The sequence below is a fragment of the Chelonia mydas genome, chromosome 8, assembly GCF_015237465.2.
Source record: "Chelonia mydas isolate rCheMyd1 chromosome 8, rCheMyd1.pri.v2, whole genome shotgun sequence".
NCBI classification, from domain to species: domain Eukaryota; kingdom Metazoa; phylum Chordata; order Testudines; family Cheloniidae; genus Chelonia; species Chelonia mydas.
Genome location: NC_057854.1, coordinates 51,846,846 through 51,862,533, shown reverse-complemented (window position 1 = coordinate 51,862,533; position 15,688 = coordinate 51,846,846). Strand labels below are relative to the sequence as shown.

Here is a 15,688-nt window from a genome sequence, read left to right as displayed (position 1 = left end):
TATTAGTGGAGTTTCTCAGGGACCGGTCTTGGGACCAGTCTTATTTAACATTTTTATTACTGACCGTGGCACAAAAAGTGAGTGTGCGCTAATAAAATTTGCGGATGACACAAAGTTAGGTGGTTTTGCCAATACAGAGGAAGACCAAAATATCATACAAGAAGATCTGGATGACCTTGTAAACGGGATAAAATTTAATAGTGCAAAGTGAAAGGTCATGCATTTAGGGACTAACAACAAGAATTTTTGCTGTAAGCTGGGGATGTATCAATTGGAAATGACAGAGGAAGAGAAAGACTTGAGTGTATTTGTTGATCACATGATGACTGTGACCTACCAATATGATGCGACCATGAAAAAGGCTAATGAAGTTCTAGGATGCATCAGGCAAGGTATTTCCAGTAGAGACAGGGAAGTATTAACAGCATTACACAGGGCAGTGGTGAGAACCCTTCTGGAATACTGTGTGCAGTCCTGGTCTCTCGTGTTTCAGAAAGATGAATTGAATTTGGAACAGGTGCAGAGGAGGACTACTAAGATGATCTGAGGAATGGAAAACCTACCTTAGGAGAGGAGGCTCAAAGAGTGTGGCTTGGTTAGCCTAACCAAAAGAAGGCTGAGGGGAGATATGATTGCTCTTTATAAATACATCAGAGGGATAAATACCAGAGAGAAAGCAGAGTTATTAAATTAAGTGCCAGTGAGGACACAAAAACAAATGGTTATAAACTGGCCATCAACAAGTTTAGGCTCGAAAGTAGGTGACGGTTTCTAACCATCAGAGGAGTGAAGTTCTGGAACTTCAGTGGGGGCAAAAAAACCTAACTGCTTCAAGACTGAGCTTGATAAGTTTATGGAGGGGATGGTATGATGAGACTCCTACAGTGGCATGTAGCCGATTGACTACTAACAGCAAATATATCCAATGGCCAGTGATGGGACACTAGCTGGGGAGGGCTTTGAGTTACTACAGAGAATTCTTTCCCAGGTATTTTCCTGGTGGGTCTTGCCAACATACTCGGGGTCTAACCGATCGCCATATTTCAGGTCAGAAGGAATTTTCCCATGGGTCAGATTGGCAGAAACCATGGGGGGTTTTCACCGCCTTCTGCAGCATGGAGTACAGGTCAATTGCAGGTTTAAACTAGTGTAAATGGTAGATTCTCTGTAACTTGAAATCTTTAATGATTTGAGGACTACAGTAACTCAGCCAGAGGTTAAGGGTCCATTACAGGAGTGGGTGGATGCGGTTCTATGGCCTCTAAAAGGACCTGATTTTCAGAGAACCTTCTGAAAATCAGGCTACTTCAAAGTGTCTAAAATTGGGTACCCAAAATCACTAGTCATTTTTAAAAATGTAGGCCATAGACTATATATTGAGCTATCAGTATTCTAATTATCAAAGGAGAGCTGTGTTAGTCTGTATCCACAAAAACAACAAGGAGTCCGGTGGCACTAACAGATTTAGAGACTTAAAGACTGACAGATTTATTTGGGCATAAGCTTTCAGTGGGTAAAAAACCCACTTCTTCAGATGCATGGAGTGAAAATTACAGATGCAGGCATAAATATACTGGCACATGAAGAGAAGGGAGTTACCTTACAAGTGGAAAACCAGTGTTGACAAGGCCAATTCAGTCAGGGTGAATGTGGTCCACTCCCAATAATTCATGAGGAGGTGTCAATACCAAGAGAGGGAAAATTGCTTTTGTTGTGAGCCAGCCACTCCCAGTCCCTATTCAAGCCCAAATTAATGGTGTTAAGTTTGCAAATGAATGTAGTTCTGCAGTTTCTCTTTGAAGTCTGTTTTTGAAGTTTTGTTGTTGAAGGATGGCTACTTTTAAATCTGTTATTGAATGTCCAGGGTGATTGAAGTGTTCTCCTACTGGCTTTTGTATGTTACCATTCGTGATGTCTGATTTGTGTCCATTTATTCTTTTATGTAGAGACTGTCCGGTTTAGCCAATGTGCATGGCAGAGGGGCATTGCTGGCACATGATGGCATATTGATAGATGTGCAGGTGAATGAGCTCCTGATGGTGTGGCTGTTGTGGTTGGGTCCTCTGATGGTGTTGCTAGAGTAGATCTGGGGACAGAGTAGGCAATGGGGTTTGTTACAGGGATTGGTTCCTGGGTTAGTGTTTCTGTGTTGTGGTGTGTAGTGAGTATTTGCTGGCGAGTATTTGCTTCAGCTTGGGGGGCTGTCTGTAAGCGAGGACTGGCCTGCCTCCCAAGGTCTCTGAGAGTGAGGGATCGTTTTCCAGGATAGGTTATAGATCATTAATGATGTGCTGGAAATGTTAAAGCTGGAGGTTGTATGTGCTGGCCAGTGGTGTGCTGTTATTTTCCTTGTTGGGCCTCTCCTGTAGTAAGTGACTTCTGGGTACCCATCTCGCTCTGTCAGTCTGTTTCCTCACTTCCCCACCGGACTCCTCAGTATTCTAATTGTTCTTTTCTGTCATGGTAGAAATCATTCAGAATCCTAGAGTTCTTTGGAGTAAATCACTTGGAAATGCAGCCTATTATAAAATTTAATTTAAATCTATATTAAATAGATTAATAAAGGTGAGCTTTTCAGTCTAGTAACATGACATTATGCTGCCTCCCAAAGGATTAGCACTTTGGTCCTAAGTGGCCAAGACTGAGCACGCTGTGCAGGCAGTGGACTCGTTCTTGTGAGGAGGGAGGGAGAGAGAAGGTGCCTTGTTGTGCCTCTCTGGAGACTCCCTCTGGACTGTGCTCAGAATAGCATTGATTGATTTTTGGAGCCCTGAGATGTAACAGATATGTGAAGCATGAGCATGATGGTAGGGAAGTGAGAGGAAGGATCCTAAAGAATCATTCCCCTCCATGCCCTTAAAAAACAAAGTGACAGCATGAGGCAGACTGAGTCTGAAAGCCATGTCACTCTACCAATTTTTTCTTTCAGACACCAGAGAAGAGAGGAAAGGAAGGAAAAACTGGGTTTGGAGGCCCAGTTGTCAGCTCGCTGTATCAGGAAGAAACCATCAGGTGACTATCTCGTCTGGTCTTTTAGCACTGATATGTTTTCAGTTTAACTTACTTTAATTTTTCTAAGAATTTTTTTTTTAACATCAAACAAGTGTGGTGGCAACTCCAGCAGGATAATAAAAAACAGAAAAGAACTTTTCAGGTCCATAGTCATTAATAACTGTCTGTATAGCTCCCAGGTACTCTCAGGGAGATATAGGAAGGGGACAATGTTTTCTGTCTTGCTGTTAAACACCCATTGCCCTCTTGAGTTGTGTATCAGTCGTTATCCAAAAAAGTGCTTTTTTTAAAATACAATTATTTCTTTGAATAATACTGAATTTGTGTATAGCAATTAAGGTTCTATAAGCAGACACTATACAGCTTCATTGGGAAGCCCTGTCTTGTATTAAATTTAATTTTTTCCCTCTCCAGCTTGCATAGCAAAAATGCAGTTAAGCAAGAATGGTTGCTGTTTGACAACTAAGATACTTCTGAACTAAAATATAAAAGAAAATTAAATGCAAAATAGATGAGAATGAAACATTAAAATTCAGGGTAAACCAGAAAAAAGTCAGCAAATGCAAAATTAAAGGTTCCTACAGTGGTGTTTGCTCTCTCATATTGCAAGCATGTGGTTATATGTGTTTTCTCTTTCTGTTTTGTTGTACATATTCCATCATTTTGATCTCAGGAAATCAAAATATAAGTGATCTTTGACTTTCTAAAATATCCCAGACTCAGTGGGAAGTATCCTAAAGTGTTTAACTGTAACATGGCATTTGTGTGACTTGCAATGGAAAATAAATCATAAATGGATGATTCCAAAGTGCTGTACAAGACACTGAGCTGGATATTGATAGTATTGTGTTTGAACAAGCAAACACCAGCAGTAGTTCAAACACTTCCTTGGGCATTGCATCCTATTTTACTGAGAAATGGAAAAGCTGGACTTCAGGGTTATCTCTGTATTCTTTTCAGAAAGGGCCAACAGATCTTTAACTTCCATTTGGACATTCACCAAAGACGGACTGATGTGACCTTGGTTTGCATATCATCTGAAGAATAGCACTTCTAGATGCCAGCAAACTGTCTTGTTCTGGCAACATTAGGTCTGAACCCAGGTCCTTGAACTAGGTCCCCATGACCACCTGACCTAGAGATAAAAATACTACTCGTTGAGCCACAGTGGCACATTAGAATCTGAAACCACCTAGTCAATGCTGGGTGTTGAGCTTCAAGTAGGTTTAACTCCATAATCCTGTCAGCGTAGTAGGCTGCATGGATTAGTGCTTTTCTTATTCTCCCCTCTTATTCTTGTTGTTCACCAAGTATAGTAGTATAGTGAGCAAGTATAAGTTCACCAAGTATAGTATAATTCTAGTTGGTTTAAGTACAGTAACTCCTCGCTTAACATTGTAGTTATGTTCCTGAAAAATGCAACTTTAAGTGAAACGATGTTAAGTGAATCCAATTTCCCCATAAGAATTAATGTAAGAGGGGGGAGGGTTAGGTTCCAAGGAAATTTTTTTCACCAGACAAAAGACTATATCACACACACACACACACACACACACACAGAGTATAAGTTTTAAATAAACAGTTTAATACTGTACACAGCAATGATGATTGTGAAGCTTCATTGAGGTGGTGAAATCAGAGGGTGGAAGATGGTGGGGTATTTCCCAGGGAATGCCTTACTGCTAAATGATGAACTAGCACTCGGTTGAGCCCTCAGGGGTTAACACGTTGTTCATGTAGCCTCACACTCTACAAGGCAACACGAATGGAGGGAGGGGAGACAGCATGGCAGACAGAGAGACACACCCTGTGTGAGAGAGAGAGATGTGCATTGCCCCTTTAAGTATGCTGACCCCACTCTATGTACACTGCCTTTTTAAGTAGATCAGAAAGTTGAGAGAGCAGCTGTTGCCAGCAAGCTCCCTCCGTCCTGAGTCCTGTTGTCTTCCCTCCCCACCCCCCCCAACACACACACTATGGAGATGGTGTAAGGGGGATGCCCTGAGCAAGGGGGGGGGGCACCCTGACATTAGTCCCCCTCTTCCCTGCCCCTGCACAGCAAACAGGAGGCTCCCAGGAGCAGCTCCAAGGCAGAGGGCAGGAGCAGCACATGGCAGTGGGGGGAGGGACAGCTGAACTGCCTGGCAATTGATAGTCTGCTGGGCGGCTGCCACACAGGGAACTTAGGGCAGCAGAGAGCTGACAGGGGGGCTGCGGGTCCACCCTGGTTCCAAGCCCCCACCAGCTAGCTCCAACGGGCTGCTCTTCCTGCAAGCAGTGGACAAAGCAGGCAGCTGCCAAATGACGACGTTATAAGGGAGCATTGCGCAACTTTAAATGAGCGTGTTCCCTAATTGATCAGCAACGAAACAATGTTACCCAGGATGACTTTAAGTGAGGAGTTACTGTAGTCTAAGTCTCTTTTTGGTACACATGGAGCAGTGGGTTTTTTGTCACCCCCCCCCCCCCCCCCCCCCAAGAATACATCATTCACATAGAATTTACAAATAAATGCAACAATAAATATTTTTCAAATATAAAATTTACCCTGAGGAATGTTTTCTGCAGTACATCTAATAATACTAAGCAGTGTGCTAATGATTGTGCTTTCTGAGTGTTCTTGCTGACTTTCTACAGTATATTTTTATTTCTTGCACACACATTTTACCATTTTAATTATACTGGTATAAAGTGGTACAGCTCCAAGTGTGGACATAGTTATACTGGTATATGTGCGCTCATACCTATGCATCTTATTTCCCTTTGCATATGGGCATAAATTATCTTGGTACAACCACATGCAGACCAGTTTAGCAACATCTCACTAGGGATTGTACCTAGTGCAATTATAGGATTGCAATAATGCAATTATATTGCATTCTCCTAAGTGACATAGTTATACTGATACAAAAACTGTGCATAGACCAGGCCTAAGAAAGATGGCAGTGGCATACTAGGCAAGTGAAGACATGGAAGCTTGACCACTGATTTGTATCAAGGTGACACAATAAAGTGGGGTTGATGCTGGATACTGGGTAGAATTACCTTGCCCGAGAAGTTGAGTGGTTGGGGGTTTTGGGGTTGTTTTTTTTTTAGGACACCTTGTATGGGAAGGGGAAGAATCAAAATACATTCTGTTAATTTTCTAGATTCTGTTTCATGAATGCTCCTAGATATAGATTCTGATGTCTTGCCATAGAGTCAAATGTTCAGTCACCAGCCCTGTTTTTAAAATGTGAATGCCATTATACAGTATGGTGAAATTTGTATTTTCCTATTGCACACCAAAGACAGTAATTTCTTTGCAGTGTTCAGTTTCATAGGCAACTATGTGCAGATAATGTGGTGGTTCTCAGTGCAAGACACACAAACCTATTGTGGAAGAGCTGTAACTGGTTATGGAGTTGTATGGGGGAAAAGAACAATTTAATGCCCTGATCTAGCAAATACTTAAGCACAAATTTAATTTAAGCACATAAATTAGTCCCATTGACTTTGGTAGGGCTAGTCACATGCTCAAAGATAAGCATATATGTAAGTATTTGCAGAGTCCTAACATATGAAAAAAATCACCTCATGTAGAATATGCTTTTTATTGAATCCATCATCATCACCATAATATAACTCTCACCAAACTTAGTTTCTGGCTAGCCACAAGAAGCAAAAAATTTCAGAATGTCCTACCATTTGCTCCCTAGAATTCAACTGCTGCAAAAGATATAGGGGAAAGGCAAGCTCTGAGCTAGCCAAATACCAAAGTCAGTGCTTCTTACATAACCAGTATCTAGACTTGTACCTGGAAACAGACTGGGTACCAGTGGAGAATGCAGTTGTTTACTTAAGAGGCAGGTACTGCATTCTGCCCTTTGAGAAGCTTCTGAATGGTGCCAGGAAACCAGAGTAGAGATGAAAAGTTGCAGTCTCCAGGGTCAAATGCAGATGGTACAAGACACTTCAGGCTATCAAAAACATGTTTTAATGGTTACCAAAGGTAATGAGAATCAACCTTTCTTTAGTAAAATAGCTAAAAAGTATAAATGCAAAACAAGATTTTAATTGGTTATTTTAAATCAAGGTATCCTGCTTGCTGATTTAAATCATGGTTAAAACTTGTGATTTAAAGTGGTTTAAATCTACCTACTCTGCCACCAGTATCCCCTCTATCTTCAGATCTATCCAGACAAGCCATCTAGCCTTCATCCAGGACCCTAACTTCACTAGCATGCTTGGAAAAGAAAGGAATCCAGATTTAATGAGAAGACAGACGTGGAGCTGAGTATAATAAGCAAATGGCTCTGAAGCTCCAAACCTCACCATCTCGCCAAGCAGCATCCATATACTCATTGACCAGAAACTGAGTAATAAATGGAACCTTTCAGGAGTGCTGGAACAGTTTTTATAGTTGCAGCACTGAAAGCAGAAACCATGTATTGGATTGTTATTACTGCTTCAAGCCAGTACCCCTGAAACCTATGGACGCCTGCATGCAATAGCCATACGGGAAAACGAGCAGTTGCCCGTCACAACTGTTTGGGTCTTCTCATGAAGAAATGAGTGGAGCAACAATAAATCAATCCCATTGTGACATTGCACTCCATGTGATTTTATGAAAATATGCTAATGAGTGTGAATATAATGTAACTGGAATATGCTTCATGAAAAAGATGTAAGGTATCATTACAAAACTTATAATCTACTGAGTGTGGTCATCCTGTTTGTATAAATGTATCATTCTTGTATCTGAAACTAGAAATATAAAATATAACTCTGAGGTCCTTTTGTAATTATGCAAAGTGTGGGCCATTAATGGTGGTTTGGAATCTTGATGGTTCCCATCAACTATGACAACTGGTTGTAAATGGCTCTGCTTACTTGCAAGCCTTCCTGTGAGTCAGGCCCGGAAGAATGAAGGCTTGGGGGGGGTCTCACAGGACATGTGACCATGTCACCTGGTACTGGAATCCATCATAAACCTGGTGCTTTTCCATTTAGAAGGAGGGGTAGGGACCCAGAGAGACAAAAGATTCCTGCCTTGTGCCAAAGCTATATAAGGGGGTGGAACAGAACAAAGGAGGTTCCAGTCATGAGAAATCCCCTAGTTACCATCTGAGCTGGAGCTAACAAGAACTGTACCGGGGAAAGGATAGGGCCCAGACTAGGAAGGAGTCCAGTCTGTGAAATAAGCTTATTGGAACATCTCTCAGGGTGAGATTTTATCTGTAATCAGTTTCTTAATGTATTAGGCTTAGACTTGTGTGTTTTGTTTTATTTTGCTTGGTAATTTACTTTGTTCTGTCTGTTATTACTTGGAACCACTTAAATCCTACTTTTTATACTTAATAAAATCACTTTTGCTTATTAATTAACCCAGAGTAAGTAATTAATACCTGGGGGAGCAAACAGCTGTGCATATCTCTCTCTCAGTGTTATAGAGGGTGGACAATTTCAGTTTACCCTGTATAAGCTTTATACAGAGTAAAATGGATTAATTTGAGGTTTGGATCCCAATAGGAGCTGAGTGTCTGGTGCTGGAGACAGGAGCACTTCTTAAGTTGTTTTCAGTTAAGTCTGCAGCTTTGGGGCGCGTGGTTCAGACCCTGGGTCTGTGCTGGAGCAGACTGGCATGTCTGGCTCAACAAGGCAGGGTTCTGGAGGCCCAAACTGGCAGAGAACATGGGCTCGGAGGTAGTCTCAACACATCAGGTGACAGTCCCAAGAGGGTCTCTGTGACTGAACCTGTCACACCCATCTGCTGCTAAAAGGAGTTGAAGACAAATCAACAGCACTTTGTGATCAGCTGTGTCAGAAGCTGTTGAAAGATCTAACAGAATCATCATGGACTATTGTACATCAACAGAAGGTCATCAGCAAAAGAAATAAAGCCAGTGTTTTCAAAATTGAGTATTTAAAGGAGTGCATCTAAATCCACATTTAAGTGCCTAGTATGGAATCAGGTGTCTAGTTTTAGGCACTCAAGTTTGAAAATGTTGCCCGATATGCAATTGCCTTGTTGTGTCCAGGACTAAAGTCAGACAGGGATGTAGGAAGCTAGAAGAGTTGAGGTGTTGCTGGTGTTGGTTTCTTACAGCTTTCTCAGTGATTTTCCTCAAAGGGAGGATTTGAGGCAGAATGGAAAAACAGAAAAATATTAGGCCAAGCCTACATATACAAATATCAACTGATTTAATTCATCCAGTTTCTAAACCGATTTAAGAATGTCCACACAAGGAAATTGCACTCGTTTATTTAGATCAGTTTAGAAACTGATTCAATTAAATAATGTATTTATATGTATGTACATCAGCCCTTAATAACAAAAGTAGGTTTCTTGCACTAAGGCTTAGCTTTTATCTGTTTGGGGGTGATATTGTCCTCCTGGAGGGGGCATTAATAATCACGTCAATAATGAGCAGGAGTGCCCCCTCCTCCCCCGGTGTAGAACAGTTGCTGCCACACTACATTGTTGAGATCACAAACCCCCAGGGTAGGAACTGTGTCTCCTTTTCTTTGTTTGTAAATTGCCCAGCACACTTTGGGCATTATAGAAAAATAACATCCATTGTTGAATTGTGGTAGAACTTGAAGTTTCCTCTTGAATGAAGGATTTTAAATTTTCTGTGATTCCAAATCCTGTGAAATAATATCGTGATTGTGGTGTTTTCTGTTTTCATATAACACAAGCATTATTTCCATCTTCTGTTTTCTAAACTCTCATTACTAGTACAAAATTGAACTCATTTGTCAACAAACAGTTGCAGTTGAAGCTTCAGAAGCTTGGTTAATAAACGCTGAAGTAAGTTTGCCTGCTATGTCACCAGCAAAAAATCTTTTATGTAAGATACAAAATGAGGGACCACATCAAAAATACTGTAGAACTGCAAATAATTGCTATAAATTTTTTGCTGTGTTTGATATTATTTTATATCAGCAAAAAAAAATTTACATCTTATATTCCCAGCAACAGGTAAGTGGAAGCGTTTTCATTGCAGAGACTGGCCAGGAATCTGAAAATAATTTAATGCTGCTGTATGGCTACTTTTTTTCATTTAAATAAATAGTTCCTCGTAGTTGTGCAGGCAGGCAACTTAACTTTGTCTCAGATGTGTTTCTTGAGCATTGGTTTTCTCAGATTTCAGTTTCCTGATTAATCATTTCTGAATAAATTAAATTAGAAATACAAGTTGGATAACACTAAATTTGTGAACCAAGTAAAATTTGGATTATAGCGAGTGATATTTAAGAAGGACGCCCTTTTCTAACAAAAATCCCCACCTGGCATGTTCTGAGGGAAAGAGGGGACTTCTGAGCTCTATGTACTTCCTAGGAGGCCCTGATTTAATGGCGTAGGGTATAAGGTTAGGAACTGGACATAGAGCAAGAACTAAAATGTCTGCAAATGATGGGCTACACTTTCTTATCCCCGCCTTCTCCTGTGCAAAGATTTGATAGTCTCCATCATGCTTCGTAGTCCATCTGATGCCACATAAACCATCAAAATTTTATTAATCCCCCAAAGAGAGGCAGCCATCTGGCCCCCACTGAGCTAGACCACACTAGGGCAAAACTGGAATGATTGATGGGCTCTGGAATTGATTAGTTGTTCTGAGAGACAAATGAACTGTTTTGGCAGAAAATACCAGAGGTCACTGCATGTGGTCAGACACAAAGGCCTGCAGAATTTTAAAGAGTTGCTTCCACTATAGACTTGTAAAGTTGCTATTTCTTCACAATAATGGATTTTGAAAACATCCCAGTGATTTAAGAGTGTGTGTTTTCTTCTTTGGGAATGCGTTCATCTTAACTGATCATAAAACTGTAGAATTAAGCATCACAATTAGACTGTTCTTGGTTTGCTGGGAATTAAGGGCTCTTACTGGTGTGATGTGTGTGCATGCAGAATGGATGCAGCTCAGTCGTCTGTCACTCACACAAATGTTGGGCTATAAATTTCCTCTGAAAGAACTCCTCTGATTGGAGAAACCAAGCAAGCTGCAGCATGCACAGCCCTATTGCAAATAAGAGCCAGAAACAAAACACCCACAAATTTAGGCAGGCTTTGGGGTTTTTTTTAAACTTAGTGTTGTTTTAGACACAGCCCCTTTCATATGACAAATGTTACTTGTAATGAGAATATGGTTTTAAGGCTATTGAACTGACATTTTTGTTGGTTTGCTCTAGGTTTTACTGCACCCACTTGCGGCCTCCCCTCCCTCCCACCCCACCCCCCCGGCTTGAGTTGATTTTCAAATACTAAGCTAGCAAAGGACATCCTTAGGCCATGGTCCCCTGTCACAGAGAGAAATGATAGTGTTAAATGGCAGCCACTGTTTGGGTTTTAAACTGCTGCTCCTCATCCTACAATGCTGCTAATCTACAAAATTGCACATGCATTTTTGTGAGGGGTGGGGGAGTTGGATGACACATGTCTTATTACATCCGGAATGCTCTCTGAGGACAGCACACTAGTGTGCGGGCAAGTGGGCAACACCTCCCCAGAGGAAACCTGACTCTTCAGAATAAACTTGAGTTATGGATTTATTCAGACTGTAAAACCTCAGCTGGCATAAATAATTGAGAAAGCAAAGGTTTGTCTGTGGTGCATACCTCAGGGACACATGCCTACCTCCCTTCCTCCCACCACCTTTTCTTATGAAAATGATCCCAGTTGCACTGATAGATAATAACAACACCAAGCAATTAAAAGCTATGGGTGGCTGGAGAGAGGAGAAAAGGTTCAGTTAATGAGCTTTTCCTCTTCCTGTGCCCAGGAGAGCCTCCAAAGTGATGAGGCGATTAAAGCGAAGAGATAATTATAGATTACGTGAAAATGGGTCCCTTGGGGCAAGAGGGCCTTGACTTAAACAGTAACTGTTGCAAGTGTCTCCTGGCTCCGATGGTTGCCTGCCTCTGTGCTTCATTGAGCTTCAGTATGCTCAGCGGCACTGTGCCAAGCAGACGGGCAAAGCCACCTGTTTGCAGCACACAGGCTCTTCCTGGGCAAGGTGGTGTGCTTCAACCAAATCTTTCTGCACAAAGCCATTTTTGATCAATTCACAGAAAGGGGGAAGGACACTGATAGTGATGGAGCATGGGTATCTGTTTGCTGCTTTGTTTTAAAGATGGCCTGCAAAGGCAGAGTACTGGGTGTTGCTCTTTCTGATGTAGAAAGGTCTGAAAGCCCTGGAAGAAGAGACATTCCATACACTCTTTTTTTCTTTTTTTTTTTTTTTTTTTTTACATAAGAAATTTAAGTATTTTCTATTCTTTTTTTTCCTGGAAGTCTCTATGGATGACTAGAGAGCCAGTATGAGGAGGTAAAGCATGGTTAATTGACAGCAAATTATTTATATTGAAGCTCTGTCAGAAATCTTTGGTTTAACAGCTGTTTAACTCAAATACCTTGTAAAGAGTTGGAAGAAAAGATCTATTTAAGGATATGTCTTCACTAGCAACATTAAAGTGCTGTGTAGTCACAGCACCAGCACTGGGAGAGAGATCTCCCAGTGCTGTAAAAAAACCACCCTCACAAGGGGAGTAGCTCCCAGTGCTGGGAGTGTGGCTCCCAGCGCTGGTGCACTGTCTACGCTGTCACTTTACAGCGCTGAAACTTGCAGCACTCAGGGGTGTTTTTTCACACCCCTGAGTGAGAAAGTTGCAGCACTGTAAAGTGACAGTGTAGACAAGGCCTAAGATTCAGTTGACCTGCCACATCTTTTCTTTTAAGGCTGAGAAAGTTCCCACTCCACATCTACTGCCTCCAATGAAGATTAGACTTGACATTCCTGGTACTTCTAAGGTGGGTGGTAGTGAGGGTGGAGTGCGGAAAAACACCTTTTTTTCTTTTTTTGATAGTGTGGGGGGAGGAAGGAGAGGGGAGAAACTCTTTGGAGCTTCCTTTGTCCATCATAAGGAAACAAAAAAGGGCACAACTTTGCAGTCAACTTTAAACAAACACTGGTTCCAGCTGACCTTTATTGGATCAGTAATATTAGAAGGTGACTCTAACATTATAGAAATAATCTACAGAGGGAAGCAAAACTACAGCTCCCATTATGCAGCTTTCCTATCTCCTCTGCACCTTTTCAGTAATAAACCAGGCGCATTTCTATGAACTTGAGTATTGTGATCTTTACTGTTTGTAGGTATCTTAAGGTTATCTGTCGCTTTTGTAACTTAATGTGGGTGAAAGGTGTCAGATTGACAGACGTAGTGTTTTAAATCTTCCGTTTATCCTCATTACCACTCAGGCAGCAACAGTGCAATGTTTTCCACCTTACTCTGCTCATATGCTTTGCTTCTCAACTGACCTATAGGCTCCATGCCTACTCCGTTCTTGGCCTCTCTGCTGAATCTGCCACCAAGGGTGTCAGTGTCATTTGTGGACTGTACAGATATCGACATGGGATTGGACTGAACATAGCTACTCATTTCATATATTCTCTCAAACACTACTATTTTTCAGTAAAAATAAATAATCAGGAAAAAGCCAAACCCTCACCATTCCAAGTCTCCCCACCTGGAGCTCCCATTGTGTATCCTTATCTGTGTCTTCTACAGCCTTGAGCACCATTTCAGCATGTAACAAATTAATAATACCAGTCCTCATCTGTATTTGGTTCAAGCCATAAAGGTGAGAGACTCTGGATCTCATTATTGATCCTTCAGCAACCCAATTTCTCTAAACCCAAAACCTCCTTTGGGTTCTCTCCTTTTTTTCATTTGGTGGCTTCCTATATATGTGAAAACATATACGCACATGAGGGATTAGATCTACTTTTCTCATGTCTGAGATGCACAGGAAACAAAATAATTACATAAAGACTTAGGATGTCTTCATTGGGACTAATACACACCTTCCTTCCATCCATCTATTTGAATCTGGGGCTTTTTCAATTTTGAGCATTCATTTGTAGAATATTTTCGGGTGGGTGGAGAGCTCAAATTATTTTTGGCAAATTCAAGTGGAAATGTTAAATTTCCCAAGGGCATGACTACATGGGAAATTGACTAGTATAGTTATTCCAGAATAACTATTTCGCTATAGCAATTCCAGAATAATTCCCCAATGTGGACACACTTCCAAAATAAGTGACTTTATTCTGAATAAGTGTCATCCACACAGGGGAGTTATTCTGGAATAGCTAAATCATACGGGACTAACTATCATGGAATAGTTATTCTGGAATAGCTATGCCAGTCAGTTGCCCCTGTGTAGGTAGACCAGGCCCAAGCGTCCTTGGGAGAGAATTGTCGATCTTACTGGGAAGTTGCTCTGGGCTGGTCTGCGCTAGAAAGCTTTGCCAGTTTATACTGGTGTTGTTAAACAGACAAAGGCCTGGTCTACAGTACGCGATTATATCGAATTTAGTCACGTTATATTGAATTAAAACTAAATCCGTCCACACAACCAACCCGGTTTTGTCGACTTTAAGGTCTCTTAAAACCAGTTTCTGTACTCCACCTGGGCAAGGGGAGTAGCGCTAAAATTGACATCGCTGTTCTGGATTTGAGGTACCGTGGATGCAATTCGATGGTATTGGCCTCCGGGAGCTATCCCAGAATTCTCCACTGTGACCGCTCTCACAACGCTTTCAACTCAGATGCACTAGCCAGGTAGTCAGGAAAAGCCCTGGGAACTTTTGAATTTCATTTCCTGTTTGGCCAGCGTGGCGACCAGATTAGCACAGGTGACCATGCGGAGTCCACCAGCACAGGAGACCATGCAGTCCCAAATGTCAAACGAGCTCCAGCATGGACCGAGCAGAAGGTACTGGATCTCATCGCTGTTTGGGGAGAAGAATCTGTTCAGGCAGAACTCCGTTTCAAAAAAAGGAACCCAAACATATATGCGAAAATCTCCCCGGGCATGACGGACAGAGGCTACTCCAGGGACACACAGCAATGCCGTGTGAAAATCAAGGAGCTCAGGCAAGCCTACCAAAAGACTAGAGCGGCAAACGGGCTCTCCGGGTCACAGCCCCATACATGCCGCTTCTACGATGAGCTGCATGCAATTCTGGGAGGGGGACACCACCACTACCCCACCACTGTCCGTGGCACCTGCAAGGGGGGACTCTCGCAGAGCGGGGAGGATGATTTTTTGGAGGAGAAAGAGGAGGAGGAGGACAGTGCACAGGCAGCAAGCAGTGAATCCGTTCTCCCCGGAAGCCAGGAACTGTTCATCACCCTGGAGCCAATACCCTCTGGGACCATGACGCCGGAGAAGGCACTTCTGGTGAGTGTACCTTTTGTAAATATGATGCAGGGTTTAAAAGAAAGTGTGTTTACTGATTCATTTGCCCTGAAGACTTGGGATGCATTTGCGTCCAGTATAACTACAGGAAAAATCTGTTCACGTTTGGCTTAAAGGGTCAGAGCCCCACGGTGGGGGTGGCGGGAAACCCATCCACACTGGCCTGTTGGCGTTTGGCCTAAAGGGCGCGGGGTGGTGTGTGTGTGAGACATCCCAGAGAGACCACAGGCCCTCCTTTTAAATGGTAATCCACCAGGCATTGCTTGATTTGGGATAGGAGGGCACCACAGTTCGAAAGCATTGTAAGGAATGCAGAAGAAGCAGAACTCCACGTGCCCCTAGGGCTTACCATGGCTGCCTGCAAGCTGAATGCTGTTGCCCAGCCGCGTGTGATGCAGTCACTCAGTATAAAAGGCAAAATGC

General features: G+C 42.2%; 1 protein-coding gene across 2 annotated transcripts in view; it reads left to right on the top strand.

Moving 5' to 3' along the window:
- The window catches only part of ACBD6 (acyl-CoA binding domain containing 6), a 140,213-nt gene that overhangs the window by 47,496 nt on the left and 77,029 nt on the right, over positions 1-15,688 (top strand). For both annotated transcript variants that reach the window (XM_007061152.4, XM_043553034.1), the window contains exon 4: positions 2,930-3,012. In XM_007061152.4, the coding sequence (XP_007061214.3) occupies positions 2,930-3,012 (83 nt within the window). The remainder of the gene's footprint in view (positions 1-2,929; positions 3,013-15,688) is intronic.